Source organism: Ochotona curzoniae, unplaced genomic scaffold (assembly GCF_017591425.1).
Source record: "Ochotona curzoniae isolate NIBS_2020 unplaced genomic scaffold, NIBS_Ocur_1.0 patch58, whole genome shotgun sequence".
NCBI lineage: Eukaryota > Metazoa > Chordata > Mammalia > Lagomorpha > Ochotonidae > Ochotona > Ochotona curzoniae.
This window is the reverse complement of record NW_024467037.1, coordinates 511,058-531,411: the sequence shown is the minus strand read 5'-3', so window position 1 is coordinate 531,411 and position 20,354 is coordinate 511,058. Positions and strand designations below refer to the sequence as shown.

The following is a 20,354-nucleotide window of genomic DNA, read 5'->3' as shown; positions in this document are numbered from 1 at the left end:
TGAAGAATAGTTATGAGGTTTCTGAAAAAAGAGAGAGAGAAAGAAAAAATAGATTACTACATACCAAGCTATTTCCCTACTGAGGAGAGATGGAGAAAGATTTTCCATTCGCTGGTTCACTCCCTAATCTCTAAGGAACCAGAACTTCTGGGCCTCCCACATGGGCAGAGACCCAAAGAACTGGGCTGTCCTCTGCTGCTTTCCCAAATCATTAGCAGGGAGTTGGATCAGAAATGGAACAGCTGGACTAAAACCATTGCCCATATGGAATGCCAGCATTGAAGACAAGGATTAGCTACGCCATGCTACACCACCACAGATATATATTTAAAGAAAATTTACCCAGCCTATCAGAGAGATAGCTCCACTCCCATGTTCATTTATGTACCAGAAACAATGGTCAAAACATGGAATCTAGCAAGGTGTCCACTGTCATTGCATGGATTAAGGAAATGTGCATAATGGCACATAATGGCACTGTTCGGCCAAAACAAAAGGAAACTCAGACATTTGCAGCAAAGTGAATAGAACTTGAGGCCATTATGTTAAGTTAAATAAGGCAGAGGTATTAAGAGAGATACTATATTTCTTCTGTTAATATGGAAAGTTAAACAAAGTCAATTGATTTCTAGAGGCTAGGAAGAGTAGAGGCTGAGGAGTACAAGGAGGTTGGATAACCAGTACAAAGCACAGTTATTAAAGTAATGCATTCTAGTGTTTAACAGTAGTGAGTCAGTTATAGTTCACAATAAAGTACTATATACTGTAACAACTAACTGAAAGACAGGAGCTGGGAGACTCCAAACATGAGAGATAAGGAACTGAAAATAATAATTGACATTTGATCAGGTTCCATTGTGCACATATGTTTAAATTTGGTACAGGAGCTCACAAAAATACGTAACTATCACTTTTCTGAAGATTTATTTTTATTTGAAAGGTAGATTTACAGAGAGAAGGAGAGACAGAAGGAAAGATCTTTCATCCACTGGTTCACTCCCCAAGTGGCTGCAACAACCAGAGCTGAGCTGATCTGAAGCCAGGGGCTTCTTCCAGGTCTCCTTCCTGGATGCAAGGTCCCAAGGCTTTGGGCTGTCCTCGACTGCCTTCCAGGGCACAAGCAGGGAGCTGGATGGGAAGTGGAACAGCTAGGACATGAACCATTACCCATATGTAATCCTGGTGCTTGCAAGGTAAGAATGTAGCCAATGAGCCATCTTGCTGGGTCCATCCTAAAGCATTTTTAATTAAAAATTGTGTCTGTGCTAGTCATATGCAGCCTCCTTTCTCTTGCCATTATTCCCTAAACAATACAGAATTAAAACTACATGGCTTTTATTGTACTCATATAGGTATTATAAGTAACTAGAAATGATTTAAAGCATGCAGAAGAATGTACAGAGGTTCTGTGTAGATAGTGTAGAGAGTTATAAATGAAACTTGAGCACCCATGGATTCTGGTATTAGTAGTAGAGGAACATTCTGGAATCTGTGCTCCACAGATACTGAAAGGCAGCTGTACTTTGAATCCTGAGGAGGAAATGTGACCACTGGCTCTGTGGTCAGAAGCCAGCATTCAATGATCCCATGAGCGCCCCAGCCGGGGTCTACCCTAAACAGAGCTTTCCAATTGGAGGCAGGAGGCATCTGCAGTCTCCCCATCCCTCTTTGGCTTGCTTCCAGGATCCGAGCCTCGATATGAGAATACCTCCCTGCCACTACTCAATCCTTTCCAGTTCTTGGCAGTTCCCCAAAGGAAGGGTCACCTGCTGTTCTGGCCAAGAGTAATTTAATCTTGACCACAGGAGACATCCAGTCTGCTCCTTGGCAAGACTGGGCCAGAGACAGACTGGAGAATGGGTGATGCTAAACACAAACAGCCATCCCCTGGCCTAGAAAAGAGCTATGTTCTCCCTCCTGTCAGTTCAGAACTTATCTCACTTGTGTTTGTGTCCCTTCAGCTTTTGAAGATGACAGTGTTCCATCCCAGAATGTGGCCTCGCTGGTGGAAATTCTACCCCTGATTAACAGGAGAAAGAGTCCAGGGAGCCAGGGGACATTGGACAGTCCCAGGACATCCGGCCATAGCAGCCCCAGGAGTGCCACAAATATGAGACCTCCGGCAAGGACACTGCTAACAAAACAAGGTAATCATTCCCCAGTGTGCAAAGATGTCCCTAACCTACTGGCTCATATGCAGCTTGTTCTAGAGTTGCAAGGCATCCATGATGAGATTTCCCATTGCAAAATGGGGAACCAGAGTATTTCCAATAATGCCAGCCAGATGCCCACTCGCCATGCATGTTCTTAAAGATTAGTACATGTTCTGTGGGCCTGCTGCACCAACATGCATTGCCAAGCTGTGCTGGCCTCACACCTGGCAGCAGCATGTGGTGACACAGCTCTCAGTGTTCCAGAGCAACCTGTGCTACTTGGCTGTTTTAGGCCTACTCAGCCCAGAGCATGATCCCCCTAGCCCAGGGCAAGAGCCTCTGTGACCCTGTCAGTAGAAAGAGTCCCCAGAAGGAAGTCACTTTCCAGCCCAGGATCCAGCAAGAGGCCCATTCACAGAGAGGGAAGGACCCTGGGTTTCTACTACCTGCCCTATAACTTAGCCTCACCTGCAGCTGAAGAGGGGCCTGAAATGCTGATACAACCCAAGAGGCCTCTCTGTGAACACAAGAGGACCTGCGAACCACTAGCAAAATAGATAGCACAGCCCAACACAGTGGCGCAGTGTTTAAGGTCCTCGCCTTGCACTCCCGGGATCCCATATGGACGCCAGTTCTAATCCCAGCGACCCGCTTCCCATCCAGCTCCCTGCCCGGGAAGGCAGGTGAGGATGGCCCAAAGCTTTGGGACCCTGCACCCGCATGGGAGACCCGGAAGAAGTTCCTGGCTCCTGGCTTCGGATTGGCATAGTACCGGCCATTGTGCTCACTTGGGGAGTAAATCATTGGACAGAAGATCTTCCTCTCTGTCTCTCCTCTCTGCATATCCACCTCTCCAATAAAAAATAAAATAAATCTTTAAAATAAATAAATGAATAAATAAAAATTTTTAAAAAGAAATAGATAGCACATCCTGCATCTCGGACTCACCCAGGGACAGGAGCCCCTACTGTTTCCATCACCCTCCTCACCGACACAGCACGTAAGGTTGAACTCTTGTAAAAAAATAAGTGAATCCTATAAGTCACTAATCCCTTACTGTGTTTGCAGCTTTTCCGTTTAAGGCTGAGATGGTCCAAATCCAAATCCAGTCCCGCTCATTCCCAATTCTCTCCTTCCTTCTCTAGCTTCTACATTGGAAGCCTCCTTTCACAATGTCTCATACCCTTTGCACTCAAGTGGCTATGATGCTGTTTTGATTCTGATAGACAGAAATCAAATTTGAGGTGCTGCCATGTCAGCATTCACAGTGTTCCAGGAGGTTGCACAGCCCAGGGCAAATGCTGCCATGCACACCCACACAGCTTCTGGGCATCCTGGGGCAGAGAGAACCCAGTCAGAACAACTTGTCAGGGTCATTATGACAAGAAGACAGCTAGAACCTCAAGTGATATGGTGGCAGCATGCATATATGTAAGTGAACATGTGTGTAAGAACATGTATGTCTCTGAGTATGTTACAGTGTCTCTGAGTATGAGTCCAGTATGTGCGAGAGTGTGTGGTTGAGTGGTTGACATGTTCATATAGACACATAGGCCTGTGAATGAGTGCCTGTGTCAACATGTGTCACTATTTATGTAACAGGCACATATGTGTGATTATGCAAATGAATGGACATGGATGCATGTGTATACTAAGTATGTATACCTCTGTATGGGTAGATGTGTGTTTGTATTGTTGCAAGTTGCACACTGGTGCCTTTGTGGTATGTGAGTGCATGTGTGTGTATTCACAGAAGCATCCACTTTAGCTCATGGCCTGCCCACTCCTGACCCCTTTGTCTTGGAGAGGGAAAGGGACGTATGGTGTTTGTCCCTGGTTCTTCTTACAGACCTGAAATCCACGGCTTTTCCAGAGGGATGCAAGGTCCTTTGTTGTCATAGGGAGCACCTCTGGTAACACTGGGGAATTTGTTTTGATCCTTATGCTCTATAAATTTTAATTTATTTTTACTTATTTGAGAGGCCAAGAATGCCAGAGATTCCCCATCTGCTGACTTGCTCCCCAGTTACTGCTAACATCCAGAGCTGGACCAGGTTGAAGCCAGGAGCATGCAACTCAGATGTGAGTGATAGGAATCTACTGACTTGAGCCACCATGGTGTGCATTTGCAGGCAGCTGGGATCAAAGGGGGAACCAGGACTTGGACCCGCACCTTCTATATGAGTTACAGACATCCCAAGCAGAATCTTCACCACTGAGCCAAACACTTTCCTCAACAACTGAGTTCTTGCCAAAGAGATGACTTGGGGCTAGGCCCCTAGACAACCTATGGAGGACCAGTTACCAGAAAAACCCAGTGAGTGAAGGATTCAAGATTTGTATTGCCAAGCCCTCAGAGACAAGGAGGATGGGCTGAAGCCCAATATTTATAAAAACTGTGCATCTGCAAGAGTGTTTCTTAGTTTCTGAAAATGTGGAGGTATAGGCTGGATGGCCCACTCAGAGAGAACCTGTGAGCTCTGCAGGTACCCTCACGCACCCTGCTGGTGTCTCTGGCCATCTGCTGCTTATCTATAACATCTTTTACCGTAACATAGTCCATGTGTTTCCCAAGTCCTGTGAGCCACTCTTGTACATTACCAAGCCCAAGGAGAAATAGAATCCAAATTCATGGTGGCCCATCAGGTAGATGGGTCACAGCCTGAGGATTGTGGCCAGCATCTGAAGTGGGGGCAGTCCTGTGGAACCAGGCAGCACTGTGGGAAGTGAATTAGATTGGGAGACCATCACCTGGCAGCATCTGCTATCATGGACAGCCCTTCAGTCTGTACACAAGATGGAGGCAACTCCAGCATCCTTCTCCTCCAGGGCCCGACCCTTTGCAGTCACTGCACAGTGCTAGCAATCTGGTCCCCACAGCACAGCTGGACCTACTTGGTGCTACACAAATGCATTAGAGAGAGAGGGACAGTGAAAGAGGGTGGGGTGGGCAGGGAGGTACTCTGGCCAGGTGCACCCAGGTGCTCCTGCCAGCTGAGCCCTGGCCTTGAGGTCCCCAGAGGGGCCCCCTTTTGCCAGCCCTTCACTTAGGCATGATTTAGGCCACACTGGCAGCACGCCTTTCTGCCCCTCCTACCTGACTCACAGAGGATAGGATCTGAACCATGGCCCTGCTCCGTCACATCCCTGCTCCCGTCACCCTGCCCTTTGATGGCCTCTGAGCAAGCACAGCAGCATTCAGGCACCTTGAGCTCAACTCCTGACCTGCACAGCTGTTGATTCTGCCTATGTACTGCTTTTCCAGAGGAGCCCAGAGAGCCCATGCTGGAATGCTGCAGGCCAGACCCTCCTGGAGAAGATATCTGCCCATGCCCCCCAGAGCCAACTCTAACATTGGAGCTGCAGCCAGGAGAAGGTAAGACTCTACCACGTCCCAGGCCAGCCTTGCTGCCAGAAGGCAGAAGTTATACCTACAGCTTCCCAAGTTTCCATGCAGCAGAGACTTCATTAAAACCAGATGTGAGCCGCCCACTTTCTCCCCTTCTCCCGCCAACACAGAGGTGCCTCTGTAGTTCACACACAATCGCCCACTGTTTGCACAACAAGTTTCCTCTTGCTGGAGCATCTGGGGAGAGACACTCCCGTGCCATAGCTGGGAAGAAGTCTGCTTGCCATGGCTCTGTCTTGATGAGAATGATAAAACCCTGTTGGTGTTTGCCCAAGCTAAACACTACTGTTTTCTCTTCTTTCCACCTGCCCTGCTGAGCTGGAGGTGGCTAATTGGTAATCCAATCAGGTGCTCTTGTTCTGTGCATTGGTTCATTGCTGTGAATCATCTGGCTCCTGGCAGAAAGCAAGGCAGTTTCCAAAAACTCTCCTGGCAGGTTCACTTTTTGGAAACAGGATGCTGGCTCTGGGCAATAGTCATTTTGCAAAAGGAGGAAAGAAATGAAGTCAGAGGATGATGAATGTCAACCACCCAGAAACCAGCCTGATGCATACACATGAGTTTGTCAGCCAGTAGGCCCTTGGTGAGAGAAGATGAAAAGCGGCACTGATTTGGAGGGTTATGTCACCACTGGCTTCATAAACAGCCTGAACTCTAAACCAGGAGACCTAAGCAGCCCTGGCCTGTCCTCTGTGTGCCCAGGCCCTAACACTGCCGGCCTTACCCCTCCCTGCACCCCTTGAACCCCCTACACCCCTTTGTCTAAAGAACCTCATCTGAGAGGATTGGCTCCCCCACAGGCAACTCCTGAACTATCGCTGCATTTGATATCTTGTCCATCACTGTGGAATAAACCTCCTAGTATACAGATTGCCTGGAAGTGCAATACATTCAGTTCCCAATTCACTGTCAGAGAAATCCCATCCCTACTTGGGTTTTGCCATGACCGGCATATAAAAATATCTCAGTTCTAAACTGGCGGAAGCAAGCGTTCGACAGGTGGAAGCCAGCATCAGTGTGACACAGCTGGTACAACAGCTGGAAAGCAAATGATTCTGGTCACCTGCTGCCCATTTGTCCACTGTGTTCCAGTTGAAATAGTTCCTCTTTTTATAAAGCAAAAGCCAGCAGCAGTAGAAGAAATATTTAGCTTTAAACTTGTGTCATCATTATCAGCATGATCCAACGCTTCTGTCACTTCAATATCCTTGGCACCTATCACAGCCCTTGACATATACACAGCAGCACCACAGCAAATGTTCATTGAGGCATCTTTCAGCCACTTCCATGAGAAAGACACACAATGAGAAATAAGATATGTGGTGAAGAAATGGAGACTTGCCTGCCCATGGACAGTGTATTTAATCCTCTTTGTCTCTCAAGTCTTTTGTTTTTGAAAGAATTATTTATTATTTTTATTGAAAATGCAGATTTAAAGAGAGACAGACAGAAAGATCTTCCATCTTCTGGTTCACCACCCCTCTTACCCCATGAATGGCCAAAATGGCCAGAGCTGGGCTGATCTAAAACCAGGAGTTTCTTCCAGGTCTCCCACATAGGTCAGGTTCCCAAGGCTTTGGGTCATTCTCCACTGCTTTTCCAGGCCACAAGCAGGGAGTCGAATGGGAAGAAAAGCAGCCAGGACATGAACCGTTGCCCAAATGGCATGTATAGTCAGAGAATTAACCAATTGAGCCATTGTGCCATGCCTTGCATCTCCAATCTAAAGGCATCCGCTACGTACTTGCTGGATAAAGGAATCAGCAATCAGACAGCTACTGACCTCTCTCTAGTATTCCTTCCATGTACCTGTGAGGTGACTTTCAGTCATTGGGAAATGGATGGTGTCTTAGAGGATACCGAAGGATCTGAATCCCACGTCTCCTTGTGAGAATCCACAGAACAAATCTAGCTTTCTGAGAGTCTATAAATGGGAAAGGGGGAGAAGAGGTTGTTTTGGTTTCTAGGTGTATTGCAAAGGATTTCCACTAATCACACAGGCTCATTGGAGCTCCATCAGCTCAGAGCCATCTTGATCCCCTCTCTGACTTCTCCCAGTTTCATCTCCCACCATACTCAAGGTCACCCTTTCCATCCTTTTCACGATTTAAACATTCATTCACCATTCTTTTCTCTCCAAGCTTTGGAGAAATAGTTGCCCACAAATATTTAGAATAACTTAAAGAGACATTTTTCCGTTAAAAAAAGGCACCTGATATCACAGCACTGCCTAGCCAGAGCCTCGTTGTGTTTCTCTCTCAAGCCCACATTTGTGGTTATTGCATTTATTTGCATCTGTTTTCTGTTTAGCTCCCAAATATATGAGTCCCAGAGAATATCTTATCTTTATCTTATGTCCAAGAAATGCTTGTTGATTGACTGGATACCCCAGGTGCCACCAAGGAAAGTTCTTTGAGGATTATTGTTGTGTTTTGTTTAACCCCCCCAAAAAAATTGTACGTAGAAGAGGTAATATGATCTGTCTGATCTTCCTGAGACTTTCAGACTCTGTCAACAACTATTTGGAAATAAATTCTTGGGCAATTAGGTCACGGTATCTTGCGTTCAGACAGCAGAGAGAAATGAATACAAACCTTCAGGAGAAGAAACAAAGATGTGAAGACTGGAGTTGGAACTGGACTCTCTTGGTCATGTTGGGATATTGCACCAATTAGAAAACTCAAAGGCTCCAGAAAGGAGAAGCTGACTTGGAAGAATGCAAGTCAGAACATTGGACATGCTCTCTGCATTGCTTATTCTCCCCGCAGATACTCCGTCTGTCATCACAGTCAACAGTGCCAACAATAGAGAATTTTTGTCAGCAGTGCCTTTACTCAGAAGTTTTCTTCTTTCAAGAAATTTAAGAAATCAATGCCAGTGGTTCAGGTTGGGACTTCAGGTCACATGGAAATATAAATTCCTGGTCCCTTTCAGAGATTCTAACTAGTATTTATTCTTGTCCTAAGTGGTTTTTAATACTCAGGATGTTTTTTTATTTTTTTTTTTTAGAGGATGAAGGAATCATTTAATCAGCATCCTTCCCTCTTGCAGCTTGCTACTCTTTCTTGGTGTGGTAGCTTGAAAACACACTCCAAATTTTGTGAAATATCTCCCCTCAAAAAAATACATCAAGGGCTAGCATCATAGCATAGGAGGTTAAGCCTCTACCTGCAGTAGTGACATTCCATGTGGACACTGGTTCGAGTCCTGGATGCTCCACTTCAGATCCAGGTCCCTGCTAATGTGCCTGGGAAAGAAGTAGAGGATGGCCCAAAGCATTTGGCTTCTGCAATCACATGGGAAACCTAGAAGAAGCTCCAGGCTCCTGGCTTCTGTCAGGCCCGACTCTGGCCATTGCCAGACCAGGATATGGAATGTCCATGCAGGTCTCTCACTGAAGAATTTGAATCATCATCTGCTGCCTCTCAGGGCCAACAGCAGGAAACTAGATGATAAGTGACATACCTGGAACTCAAACACACACTCCATGGTACCATAGCATCCATCCATTTATATTGCATTGTGTGTGTGTGTGTGTGTGTGTGTGTGTGTGTGTGTGTGTGTGTGTGTGTTTGGAAACAGTAACACAGAAGAAGACACACAGAGCTTGTCCATCTGCTGTTTCACTGACCAGATGGCTGCAACAGCCAGTGCTGGGCCAAGCTGAAGCCAGGAGATTCATATGAGTTTCCTACATGGGTGGCAGGACCCCAAACACTTGAGCTGTCTTCCACTGCTTTTCTCAGGCCATTGGCAGGATGCTGAATTAGAAGTGGAACAACTGGGACCTGAACTGGTGCTCATAGGTGATGTCTGTATCACAAGCAACAGCTTTACTCACTGTACCACAACACTGGTCTTGAGTCCCTATAACTTTTTTTAAAAAAGATTTATTTATTTTTATTGGAAAACCAGATATACAGAGAGAGAAGAGACAGAGAGGAAGATCTTCCGTCCAATGATTCACTCCCCAAGTGGCCGCAATGACTGAAGCTGAGCCAATCCAAAGTCAGGAACTAGGAGCTCTTCTGGGTCTCCCATGTGGGTTCAGGGTCCCAAGGCTTTGAGCTGTCCTCGAATGCTTTCCCAGACCACAAGCAGGAAGCCGGATGGGAAGCAGGGCCGCTGGGATTAGAACCAGAGCCTATATGGGATCCCGGGGCACGTGCAAGGCAAGGACTTTAACCACTATGCTCATACGCCAGGCCCACTGTTCCTATAACTTTGATTAAAAAGTGAGAACCTAACCTCCACTCCCACCCCCCGAGTGTGAGTGTGAAACATAATGATTCACTTCTAATAAATATGGACAACAATTTGTGGTGTCTGAGACTGGAACATAAAAGGCACTATGGCATCCCCCTTGCTCTTGGTTTACACACTTGGAAAACCCAACAGCCTAACAGCCAGGGGCCTACATGGGAAGGAAGTGACAGCCTCTGCTAGCCTCCAGAATGGACTTTCCAGGTTCCTGAGCCAGCTGCCTTGAGCAGTGATGCTCCATGGTCACTGAAGTCTTCAGATTAATGTGATGCCACCACCTTGGGAGACTCTGCACCAGGACCACATACCCACATCAATGCCACAGGACCCATGTGAGGCACAGCTGAGGGTTAATGCTATAAGTGACTAGGTCTGTGGATAATTTGTTCTGAAGTCCCAGAACACTACAATGCTTTGTGTCATTTCTGAATGGTCTGTGACTTGGTAAACAGAAAGGTGAAGGGTCATCTAATAGGTCACCTGGTCCTAAACTACTCCTGACCTTTGCTTTCCCAAAGCATCATGTGGATCTAAACAGTGTTTGGAACACATTTTGAAAAATGCTGTACTGATGCTTTCTACGCTCATGCAGCTCTAACCCTGCATGCTTCCAGCCATGCCCCTTTTCCTAGGGAGACTCCAGAGCAAGGGGGAATGGGAAAGGACAGTTCTATTGTCAAAATCCTAAAGCAGGATCTCCACCATTGAACCACTGATGACTGTTCTTGTTTTCATACTCCAAATATTAGTTCTGAATCATGGTGTTCACAATCCATCTGTCTCTGGCTGGGAAGAAGCAGAGGAGAGTAGGAGGAGGCCCATGTGGTAATGATTCCCATGGTCCCTTTTGCCAGTCAGTGTTGGTTAAGAACCCATAAGAAATTGTGTTGCCAAGACATTTCTTGTTCCTGTGACCTCGGGTCAGATGTTCAAATTAAGAAAATGTGGTTGCCTGTAGTCATTGGATGCCGAGAATTTCTTTTCCACATGCCTGTACCAGAAGGCTAAAAACTACATTTCCCAGATAACCTTTGCAGCCGGGGTCTGGATGCAAATGACGTTCTGCCAATTAGATGTGCTTGCATGAGATTTGGAGGGCAGAAACAAGGCAGGAAAGTTTGGGGCCACTTACACTGCTGGCACGCCAGCTCCCAAGGATGGGGGATGCCGGGGGAGGTAGTCGCTGTAGTTTCTAGCTCTCTGCAGTGAATCCATCTCTCCAGGAAATGACGGGATGGGCTGTTCTGTGCAGAGCCCAAAGCATAAGCTCCCCTGACAGAAATACTGAGTGTCCCACAAGGCTCGGCCCCTGGTCAGATTGGGCTGCTCACACCTAGCGCAGTGCTGAGTGGCTCCAATGAGGCAAGCTCTGCGCCTGGCCTTGATCTGAGTGCACTTGAGAAAGAAGGTCCACTTCCTCCCCACACGAAGCCTGCAAGGCCTCTGCAGCCTGCACTGGCAAACCTTCCCATGGCAGCCAGCACAGAGCTACTAGAAAACACTGAAGACACCTTTCTTTCCTTTGACAAACACTTCCTGTGGTTTCCCTCCACACAAAACCTCCCGATTCTTGTTTGGCTAAGACAGATTATCATTTCATAACTTCCAGAGGAAAAAAAATACAAACTACTTTATTCTTGATCCATAATTCCTTTTTAAAAAGATGTATTACTTATTGCAAATGATATCACTTGTATCTTTTTTTTTTTAAGATTTATTTTTATTATTGGAAAGGCGGATGTACAGAGAGGAGAGACAGAGAGAAAGATCTTCCATCCGATGATTCACTCCCCAAGTGAGCGCAACGAAGCCAGGAGCCTCTTCCGGGCCTCCCACGTGGGTGCAGGTTCCCAAAGCCTTGGGCCGGCTTCGACCGCCTTCCCAGGCCACAAGCAGGGAGCTGGAAGGGAAGCGGGGCTGCCGGGATTAGAACCGGCGCCCATATGGGATCCCGGGCGTGCAAGGCAAGGACCCTTAACCACTTGCGCCACCGTGCCGGGCCCATCACTTGTATCTTTTTAAGAGAATCTGTGAGACTATGAACAGCACAACTGTTGCTTTTGCTCCATTTCAAAGAATCCTGAATTTGGGTAGGGTCTAGGTACCATTTTCATTACCATTCAAACAAAGGGAGAATTTATCAGACTTACTGAGAGCTCCAGTAGATAAAACAGACTAGAGCAGAGCTGCTGTGCCCCTCCCAGCTCCCCTGTAGACCAGTTTTTCCTTTGCCTCTTAAGATGATTTCAGATTTGAGTGTAGGGGCTGTCTACACAGGACCACTTGAGCTGAGGGAGCGCCACAGCTTGAAGGCCTCACTTGAGAGATAAGGATGCTGAGATCCAGAGAGTGTGACTTGTATATACAGCTTCTGCGCAGAATGTCCAAGGTTCTCACCCAGGTCGCCCTATATATAGTTGGATCAGAGCTCACCCAGGCCTCGGGGACCAGCTCCAGTCCCACTGCCTGGGAATGCCTGAGCCGATCATCCTTAATGCCTGCGCCTCTTACCAGGTACCCCCTCACTTCCTTTATCTTTTTATTATTTTAATTTTTTTAAAGATTTATTTATTTATTTATTTATTTATTTATTTATTTATTGGAAAGTCAGATATACAGAGAGGAGGAGAGACAGAGAGGAAGATCTTCCGTCTGATGATTTACTCCCCAAGTGGCCACAGTGGCCGGTGCTGTGCTGATCCAAAGCCAGGATCCAGGAACTTCTTCTGGGTATCCCACGCGGGTACAAGGTCCCAAAGCTTTGGGCTGTCCTCAATTGCTTTCCCAGGCCACAGGCAGGGAGCTAGATGGGAAGTAGAGCTGCCGGGATTAGAACAGTGCCTATATGGGATCCCAGGGCGTTCAAGGTGAGGACTTAAACCGCTAGGCCGTGCCACTGGGCCCCTTTTTAATTTTTTTTTTACACTTTTTAGTTTTCTTTCTCCTATATTTAAATTTGCTGTAGATTAATTTCCATCCCCCCACATCTACTTCATTTTTTAAAAAGACCTTTTCATTTTTACTGGAAAGTCAGATATACAGAGAAGAGGAGAGACAGAGAAGATCTACATTCATTGGCTAATTTTCAAAGTGGCCACAGCAGCCAGAGCTGAGCCAATCAGAAGCCAGGAGCCTCCTCCAGTCTCCCACACAGGTGCAGGGTTTGAATTTTTGAATTATGTGGTACAATTTCATATAGTCTGGGATTCCCCGCCCCCCAAACTCCCACCCCCCGACAGATTTTCCCCATTTTACTACAGTGGTATAGTCCTTCATAAGGAATCATAATTCCATCAGTCTCTTATTTAAGTGTACCCTGACATTGCTGGTACAATGTCAGATAGTCCAGCATCCCATTGTCTACACATGTCCAACAGTTTCATTGGGAATCCATCTTTCATCTGGAATCAGGGATGCATGTTACATTATACCCCTAGATCTGGTCATGGTAGACCCCAGTACTCTATCACCATACATTTCCATAATTAAGTAGCCATGAAATAAGGTCAACAACTGGTATGAGTTAGAACAACAGCCTCAACAACAACAACAACAACAACAAATTACAGCACCATGAAAAAACACGCCACTGAGTAACCAACACATGGGTGACAAAAAGGAAACACAAAAGTCTCTTGGGAAAAATGATGCCACCATGTAATCCATGAGCCAGCAATGAATTTGACAAGAGAAAAGAAAGTATTTGGAATAAATAAAACTGAAATTAAAAACATCAAAACACATGGGATACAGCCAAAACAAAAAGCCCAGTATGAATCAGATTATTGAAGTTACACTTTCCATGCTGGTTTCCTTATCTAAGAGAGAACATATGGTATTTGTTCTTTTGTGACTGACTCATTTCACTGAGCATAATGGTCTCTAGTTGGGACCACCTAGTTGTAAATAGAATAATTTCATTCTTCTTAATAGCTGAATAATATTCCATGGAGTAGATGTACCACAGTTTCTTTAACCACTCTTCCTTGGACACACATCTGGATTGTTTCCATGTCTTTGCTATTGTGGATTATGCTGCTGCAAATATAGGGTTGCAGATCCCCTTCTCATATGCAGATTTCACTTCTTGGGTATATTCCTAGGAGCAGGAAATCTCAGTCACGTGGCAGATTTATTTGCAATTCTCCAAGCACTCTCCATACTGATTTCCACAGTGGTTGTATTAGCCTACACTCCCACCAGCAGTGAAGGAGGGTGCCTTTCTCCCCACATCCACACCAGCAGGTGTTATTAGTTGAGTTCTGAATATAGGCCAGTCTCACTGGAGTTAGGTGGTACCTCAACGTGGTTTTCATTTGTATCTCTCTGATGGCTAGGGAGCCTGAGCATCTTTTCATATGTCTGTTAGCCATTTGAATCTGTTCTTTTGAAAAATGTCTGTTCATTTCCTTTGCCCATTTTGTTACAGGGTTTTGGTTTTTTGTTTGTTTGTTTGTTTTGCTGTCCCTGGATTTCTGAAGCTCTTTTAAAATCCTGGATATTAGTCCCCTGTCACTTGTGTAGTGTGCAAAAATTTTCTCCCATTCTGTTGGTTGCTTCTTCACTTTGTTAATTATTTCCTTTGCTGTACAGAAGCTTTTTAGTTTGATGTAGTCCCATTTGTTCATTTTGGCTTTGATTGCCTTTGCTTTTGGCATCTTTTCTAAGAAGTCTTTCCCTGTTCCTATATCTTGGAGTGTGTTTCCTATGTTTTCCTTTAATAGTTTGATGGTTTCTGAGTATAGATTTAGGTCTTTGATCCATTTAGAACTGATTTTCGTGTAATGTGACAGGTGTGAGTCTTGCTTCTTAGTTCTGCAAGCTGCTATCCAGTTGTCCCAAGAGCATTTGTTGAATAGACCAGGTATTTTACCTGGATTGTTTTCTGTTTTCTTGTCAAAGATTAGGTGAGTATACATGTGTGGATTTCCTTCTGGTGTTTCTATTCTGTTCCACTGATCTTCTTCTCTGTTTCTGTGCCAGTACCAGACTGTTTTGATAACCACTGCTCTGTAGTATGTCTGGAGGTCTGAAATTGTGATTCCTCCAGCTTGATTTTTATTCTTCAGGATAGCTTTGGCTATTCATGGTCTTTTGTGATTCCAGATGAACTTTTGTATTATCTTTTCTATTTCTGAAAAGAATGTTGTTGGGATTTTGATTGGGATTGCATTGAATCTGTGTATTACTTTTGGTAATATGGTCATTTTGATGATATTGATTCCTGCAATCCAGGAACATGGTAATTTTCTCCATTTTTCAAGGTCTTCTTCTATTTCCTTTTTAAATGTTTTATAGTCTTCCACATATTTAGTTAGCTTAATTCCTAGGTATTTAAGATTCTTCTCCTCTGTTTTAAAGAGGACTATACTTACAATTTCTTTCTCATCCATGGAATTATTTGTATACACTAGTGCCATCGACTTGTGTTCATTAATTTTGTATCCTGCTACCCTGCCAAAGTCTCTTATGAGTTCCAGTAGTCTCTTGACTGAGTCTTTTGGTTCTCCTACATAGAGAATCATGTTGTCTGCAAATAGAGATAATTTCATTTCCTCTTTTCCAAAATAAATAAATAAATAAATCTTTTTTAAAAAGGATATCACTGGAGCTGAAAGAAAAAAGGTTCTCGACAAGTGTGCTTAAGTACTTCAACACAAAGTACTGAACACCTACCATGTACTAGGACATGAAAGGATATTTTTGGGGCAGCAGAGACTCGGGCACTGTGATACGTGTGTCATCCCATTCCATCATCCCAATAACCTTATGGAAGATTTTCATTCTCATGTCATAGGTGAGGAAGTTGAAACACAGGCAATTAACCTACCTGATAAGGGCAAGGGTAAGATCTTGGTCCCAGGCCTATCTATTCTCCTTACCCTAATTCCGAAGGCTCACATTAGGCCTTGTGACATCTGCCCTCAGGGATCTCAGACAGTTCTAGTGAAGGGTTGTGTCAGTCAGCTTTTCATTACTGCAACAAAATGACCGAGATAAAGTATTTATGAAATAAAGAGACGTTTATGGAACTCCTAGTTTTAGAGTTGGAGTCTGCAAGGCCTGGAGCAGGCTTTGGCTCTGGGCAGGGGCCCATGCAGACAGAACAGGTACACAGGAAAGATCCCAAGGTCAGCTGGGTGGCTCAGAGACTGGACCCAGATTCAGCTTCTGTAACAACCCTCTCAAAATATCCATCTCCAGAGGGCATGTCCGGAAGAATGAAAGGACCACACAGGCCCCACCTCCCAAAGGTTCTACCCCAGGGATGTTCAAGATTCAAACTTGTATCCAAATTGTAGAACTACCAGGCTGTAAGAAATGAGTGCACAGCCAAGACCTAAGCAACATAGCTCAGGGCATTCAGTGAATGAAGGAAGGAATGATTAACTCCAGTCCTGGAGACTAGAAAGGATTTTTGCAAATGAATCTTGATTTGTACTGACCTTTGAGACTTCAGTAGATATGGATCAAGAGGGAAGGGGAGGGAGAAGCATGCAGCTGAGGGACCTGCAAGAACAAAGACAAAGAGGTAGGAAAGTGGAGCATGTGGGAAACAAGCAGTAGCCCAGTGTGAATGAGTAAGAAAAGAGCCTCATAGGGGCAACTGGGCCCAAAAGGCAGGTCAGGGCCTGACCAGAGACTGCCTTGTGTGCCAGTGGAGAACCAATATGATGCTTTTTAGACAACAAGGGATGACATGTTTGAGGAGAAATGTCACACAGCCCAGTGTCCAAGCAAGAGGAATGGCGGAGAATTCTGGCCACAGCAAAATCACCCAAACAACAGCTGATGAAGCCCTGAATGGAAGGCAGTGGGCAAAAGGGAAGGTCCCCAGAGCTGCTAACTTGAAACAGGCTTTCAACCATGTTCCTGGAATCCCAGCAACCAGTGGCCGCCCTGCTGGTGTTCACCACACACCACTGGCTTCTGCTCCTATCTTTGATCTTCTACTCAGGGTCCCTTTATTCCCTTTTTACTTTCAGTTAAGCAGATTACTTTGGGGGAAGGGATTTGTGTGTTGTCATTAAGATAAAACAATTAAGGTCCAGGAGTCCACATGTCCCTCAGAGAAACACCCATGGCCCATGGCTCCGGGGGCCTCAACTCTTTTTTTTTTTTTTAATATTTGTTTATTTTTATCTACTTGAAAAAGGCAAAGAGGGAAAAAGATTTTTCTACTTGCTGGTTTATTCCATAAATGCCTGCAAAAGCCAAGGCTGGGCAAGGTCAAAGCCAGGAGGTCAGAACCCCATCCGAGTTACCCACATGGATGGCAGGGTCCTTGAATACTTGGACCATTATCTGCTGCCTCCTAAGATGTGTGAACAGGAAGCTGAGTCAGAAACAGAGGAGCTGGGACTCAAAGCAGGCACCTTGACATGAAATGCAAGCATCTCAAATGATAACCTCACCCCACTATGCCATGCACACCCACCCTCAAGCTCAAATCTCCACCAGTACCCCCCAAAATAAAAAAAATGAAACTGCAGTGTCCTGGGCCTCTTGGCTGGTAGCTGCCATGTGGTTGTTCTCTGGCTTGTGTGCAGTAGGGCGGTGGCTGAACTTCCAAGCAGACAACTGTGGCCAATCATGGCAGTGCTGAGGCAGATCTGACAGCAGCTTTCTCGGGAGTTGTGAGGCAGTGATGGAAAGTGTTTGTCTAACCCTCCTATCCCCTCTCGCCCAACACACACACAGGGTTCTCTTTCATGACTGTTTGAGCCTCGCTTTTCCCTTTCAACCACCGACCACTCAATTCTTTGAGGGAAAATTAACATTCATTATGCAATTTATCTCTCTCCTTTTAATCCAGAGTGTCTGTCTCCAAGGTCCCTACTCAATAATTAATGTTTGTTCTCATTTTCCATTCTCCAGAGCATCTATTCTTGAACTGTAGGGTCAACAATTAACACGAATTATGGCTTTTCCTCTCTCCAGTGTTGGCTCTCAGAATCCCAGGTTGCCGGCTCAGCCTGGTACTGTCGGGTACATGTGGGCACCTGTGTGCATGCCGAGACAGGAGCGTACCAAGAGGCAGGCCTTCCTAAGTCCCACAGCAGCCAGGAAGATTCAGGAAATTCAAACATCCTTTTTTGGCAACCTCTCTAGTATATTTGTTTTCACTATTGAGATGTGTAGGCAAAAACAAATACATCAGCTTGGAAAAAGAGTCTGGAAGTTCCCTGAATCTTTTTGGCTCTGAGCTTTATTTTGCATTTTCTGTGATTTTGTCTCTATTACTACCTGCTTAATACTCTCTTCCCCCCTCCCCAAATTTTCCTTCAAAAACTGCTCTTCCAGGACAGGGGTTATGGCCGTGTGGGGTTAAATTGCCACTTGGGGTGCCCATATAACATATCAGACTGCCTGGGTTCAAGTCCTTCCTCCATTTCCAATCCAGCTTCCACCTACTGTACATCTTAAGAGGCAAGAGATGATGGTCCTAAGTGCTTGGGTCCCTGCCCCCCACATACGAGACCCAGCTGGAGTCCCTGACTCCTGGCTTCAGGCTGACCCAGTCCTAGCTAATGTATACCTATGGAGAGTGAAGCAGCAGATACAAGAGCTCCATGTGTCTCTGTCTCTCTGCCTTCTCAAAATGTTTTTGAAAATGCTCTTCCGGTGGAGCACACTCAATGGACTTCTTAGCAAGTGCACCTCCCTTACCTGTCTCTCTCAGGTCTGTCATCCTCACTCTCTTTAGCGTTGCTTCAAGTCACATTCACTATGATTGACTAGGACAGTGAGGAGAACACTTCTCACCCTGGGTGACTCGAACAAATCACATACACACACATACACAGAGTCGGGGCTGTAAAAATGTCTTGTAGCTGGAATTCGATGAGGTTCCTCCTGAGTCCCCTGGCCCAGTCCCCGCTGGAGCCGGGGCTCCTATGCCATCTGTCCCTCTTGCCCCCACAATGGCTGCAGACTCCAAGGCCCCACACACCACACATCTGCTGCTGTACAGATCTGGGCACCTCCTCACAGCTTGGCTCAAACATTAACTGTTTCATGCTCTTGCTCTGTCAGAAGTTCCCCTGGCAGGATTTTCTGGCCCTGCCCTGTTTCACCTTTAAATATCATTCATAGAAACATTATTTCCCTGAGTGCGTTTTGAAATCCTGCATCAGCCCTCCCTCCATAATGATGCTAAAGGATTTTGAAACCATCCAGCTTGCTATCAGGCTTAAGCAAGCAGGCATCTACCTTGAAGCCGGAGATGGATGACAGCCCACTGTCTTGGGAAAAGAAGGAAAGAAGTGGTTTTTCAAAAGATGGTTTCACCTTATCATTATAATTATTATTTATAAAATGAGTAGATTTCACACTTTCCTAGAGCCAGATTTACAAGCATGGGGATTCCTCCCTCCCCAGCCCACCTCCTCCTTCCCTGTTTCTGCCCTCCACCATTATTTTTTCCAAATTACTATAATAGCATATTCATTTGCTTCACATAAATAAACTTAACTTTGTAGTATATAAAGACTCCATGACATACAAGCAGAGAAAGAAGAAAATTATATAAATAAAGCAAAATAGAAATGGGAATCCTGCTATTACGAGTGTAGGGGCTGTGTACAGCATTTAATTCCCAGTAAGCTAATCTCACTCACAGGGATTATATTTTTGTGCTCTGTGTATGAGTTGTTATAGCTCCGAGAGGATATATGATATTTGCCTTTTGAAGACTGACATGTTTCACCAAGCATAATGGTTTCCAACTGGGTCCATTCTGTTGCAAACTGTTAAGATTTCATTCTTTTCCATGGTCGATAGGATTCCAGAGTGTAATTTATAGCACGTTTTCTTTATCCAATCATCAGTTGACCAGCATCTGGGTTCGTTCCATAGCATAATTACTGGGTTTCACATCTTTGAATTAAGTTTTCCATTTTGCTTTTCAGCCCGTGAATCTGTCAGCTCAAGTATCAACCATACAGAGCAAGGATTTAGTATTCAGTCATTCCTGAAAGGTAAGCTTTTCTCTTAGAAAAATTGCCTCTACTTATTGTCATTTGACTTGCAAGTGTGTTATTTCACATCTAGTTCCTCCTCTGGGCTTCCCAGATGGGTACAAGAACCCAAGGACTTAAACTGTTTTCCTCTGCCTTCCTAGGCCATTTTCAGGAACCTGAATTGGAATTGGATTCACCAAGACTCTATCCAGTGCCCATATGGGATGCTAGTGCTTCAGGCGGAGACCCAGCATGCTATGCCATAGCACTACCCTCCACCCTGTTTGTTTGGATATAACATTGCTCGGAACATGCCTGATGTTCCCAAAATGAAGTACAAAGAGCAGTCTAAGATATCTGTCAGGGCAAATGCTTGGTACAGTGCTTAAGACGCTAGCTGGGAAGTCTGCATCCCATCTCAGAGTGCTTGGGTTCAAGTCCCAACTCTGCTCAACTCCAGCTTCCTGCTGATGCACACTTTGTGAGGCAGCAGATAAAGGCTCAAACAGCCACTTGTCTGGGAGACCTGAATTGAGTTCCCAGTACCTGGCTTTGGCCTGACTTAGC

The 20,354-nt window shown here is 45.3% G+C and overlaps 1 protein-coding gene across 1 annotated transcript in view; it reads left to right on the top strand.

The window, feature by feature from the left end:
* LOC121168113 (uncharacterized protein KIAA2012 homolog) overlaps positions 1-20,354 on the top strand; it is a 121,719-nt gene that overhangs the window by 37,133 nt on the left and 64,232 nt on the right. Inside the window, exons 10-11 of the mRNA XM_040997904.1 lie at positions 1,971-2,147; positions 19,737-19,805. Coding sequence (XP_040853838.1) covers positions 1,971-2,147; positions 19,737-19,805 — 246 coding nt within the window. The remainder of the gene's footprint in view (positions 1-1,970; positions 2,148-19,736; positions 19,806-20,354) is intronic.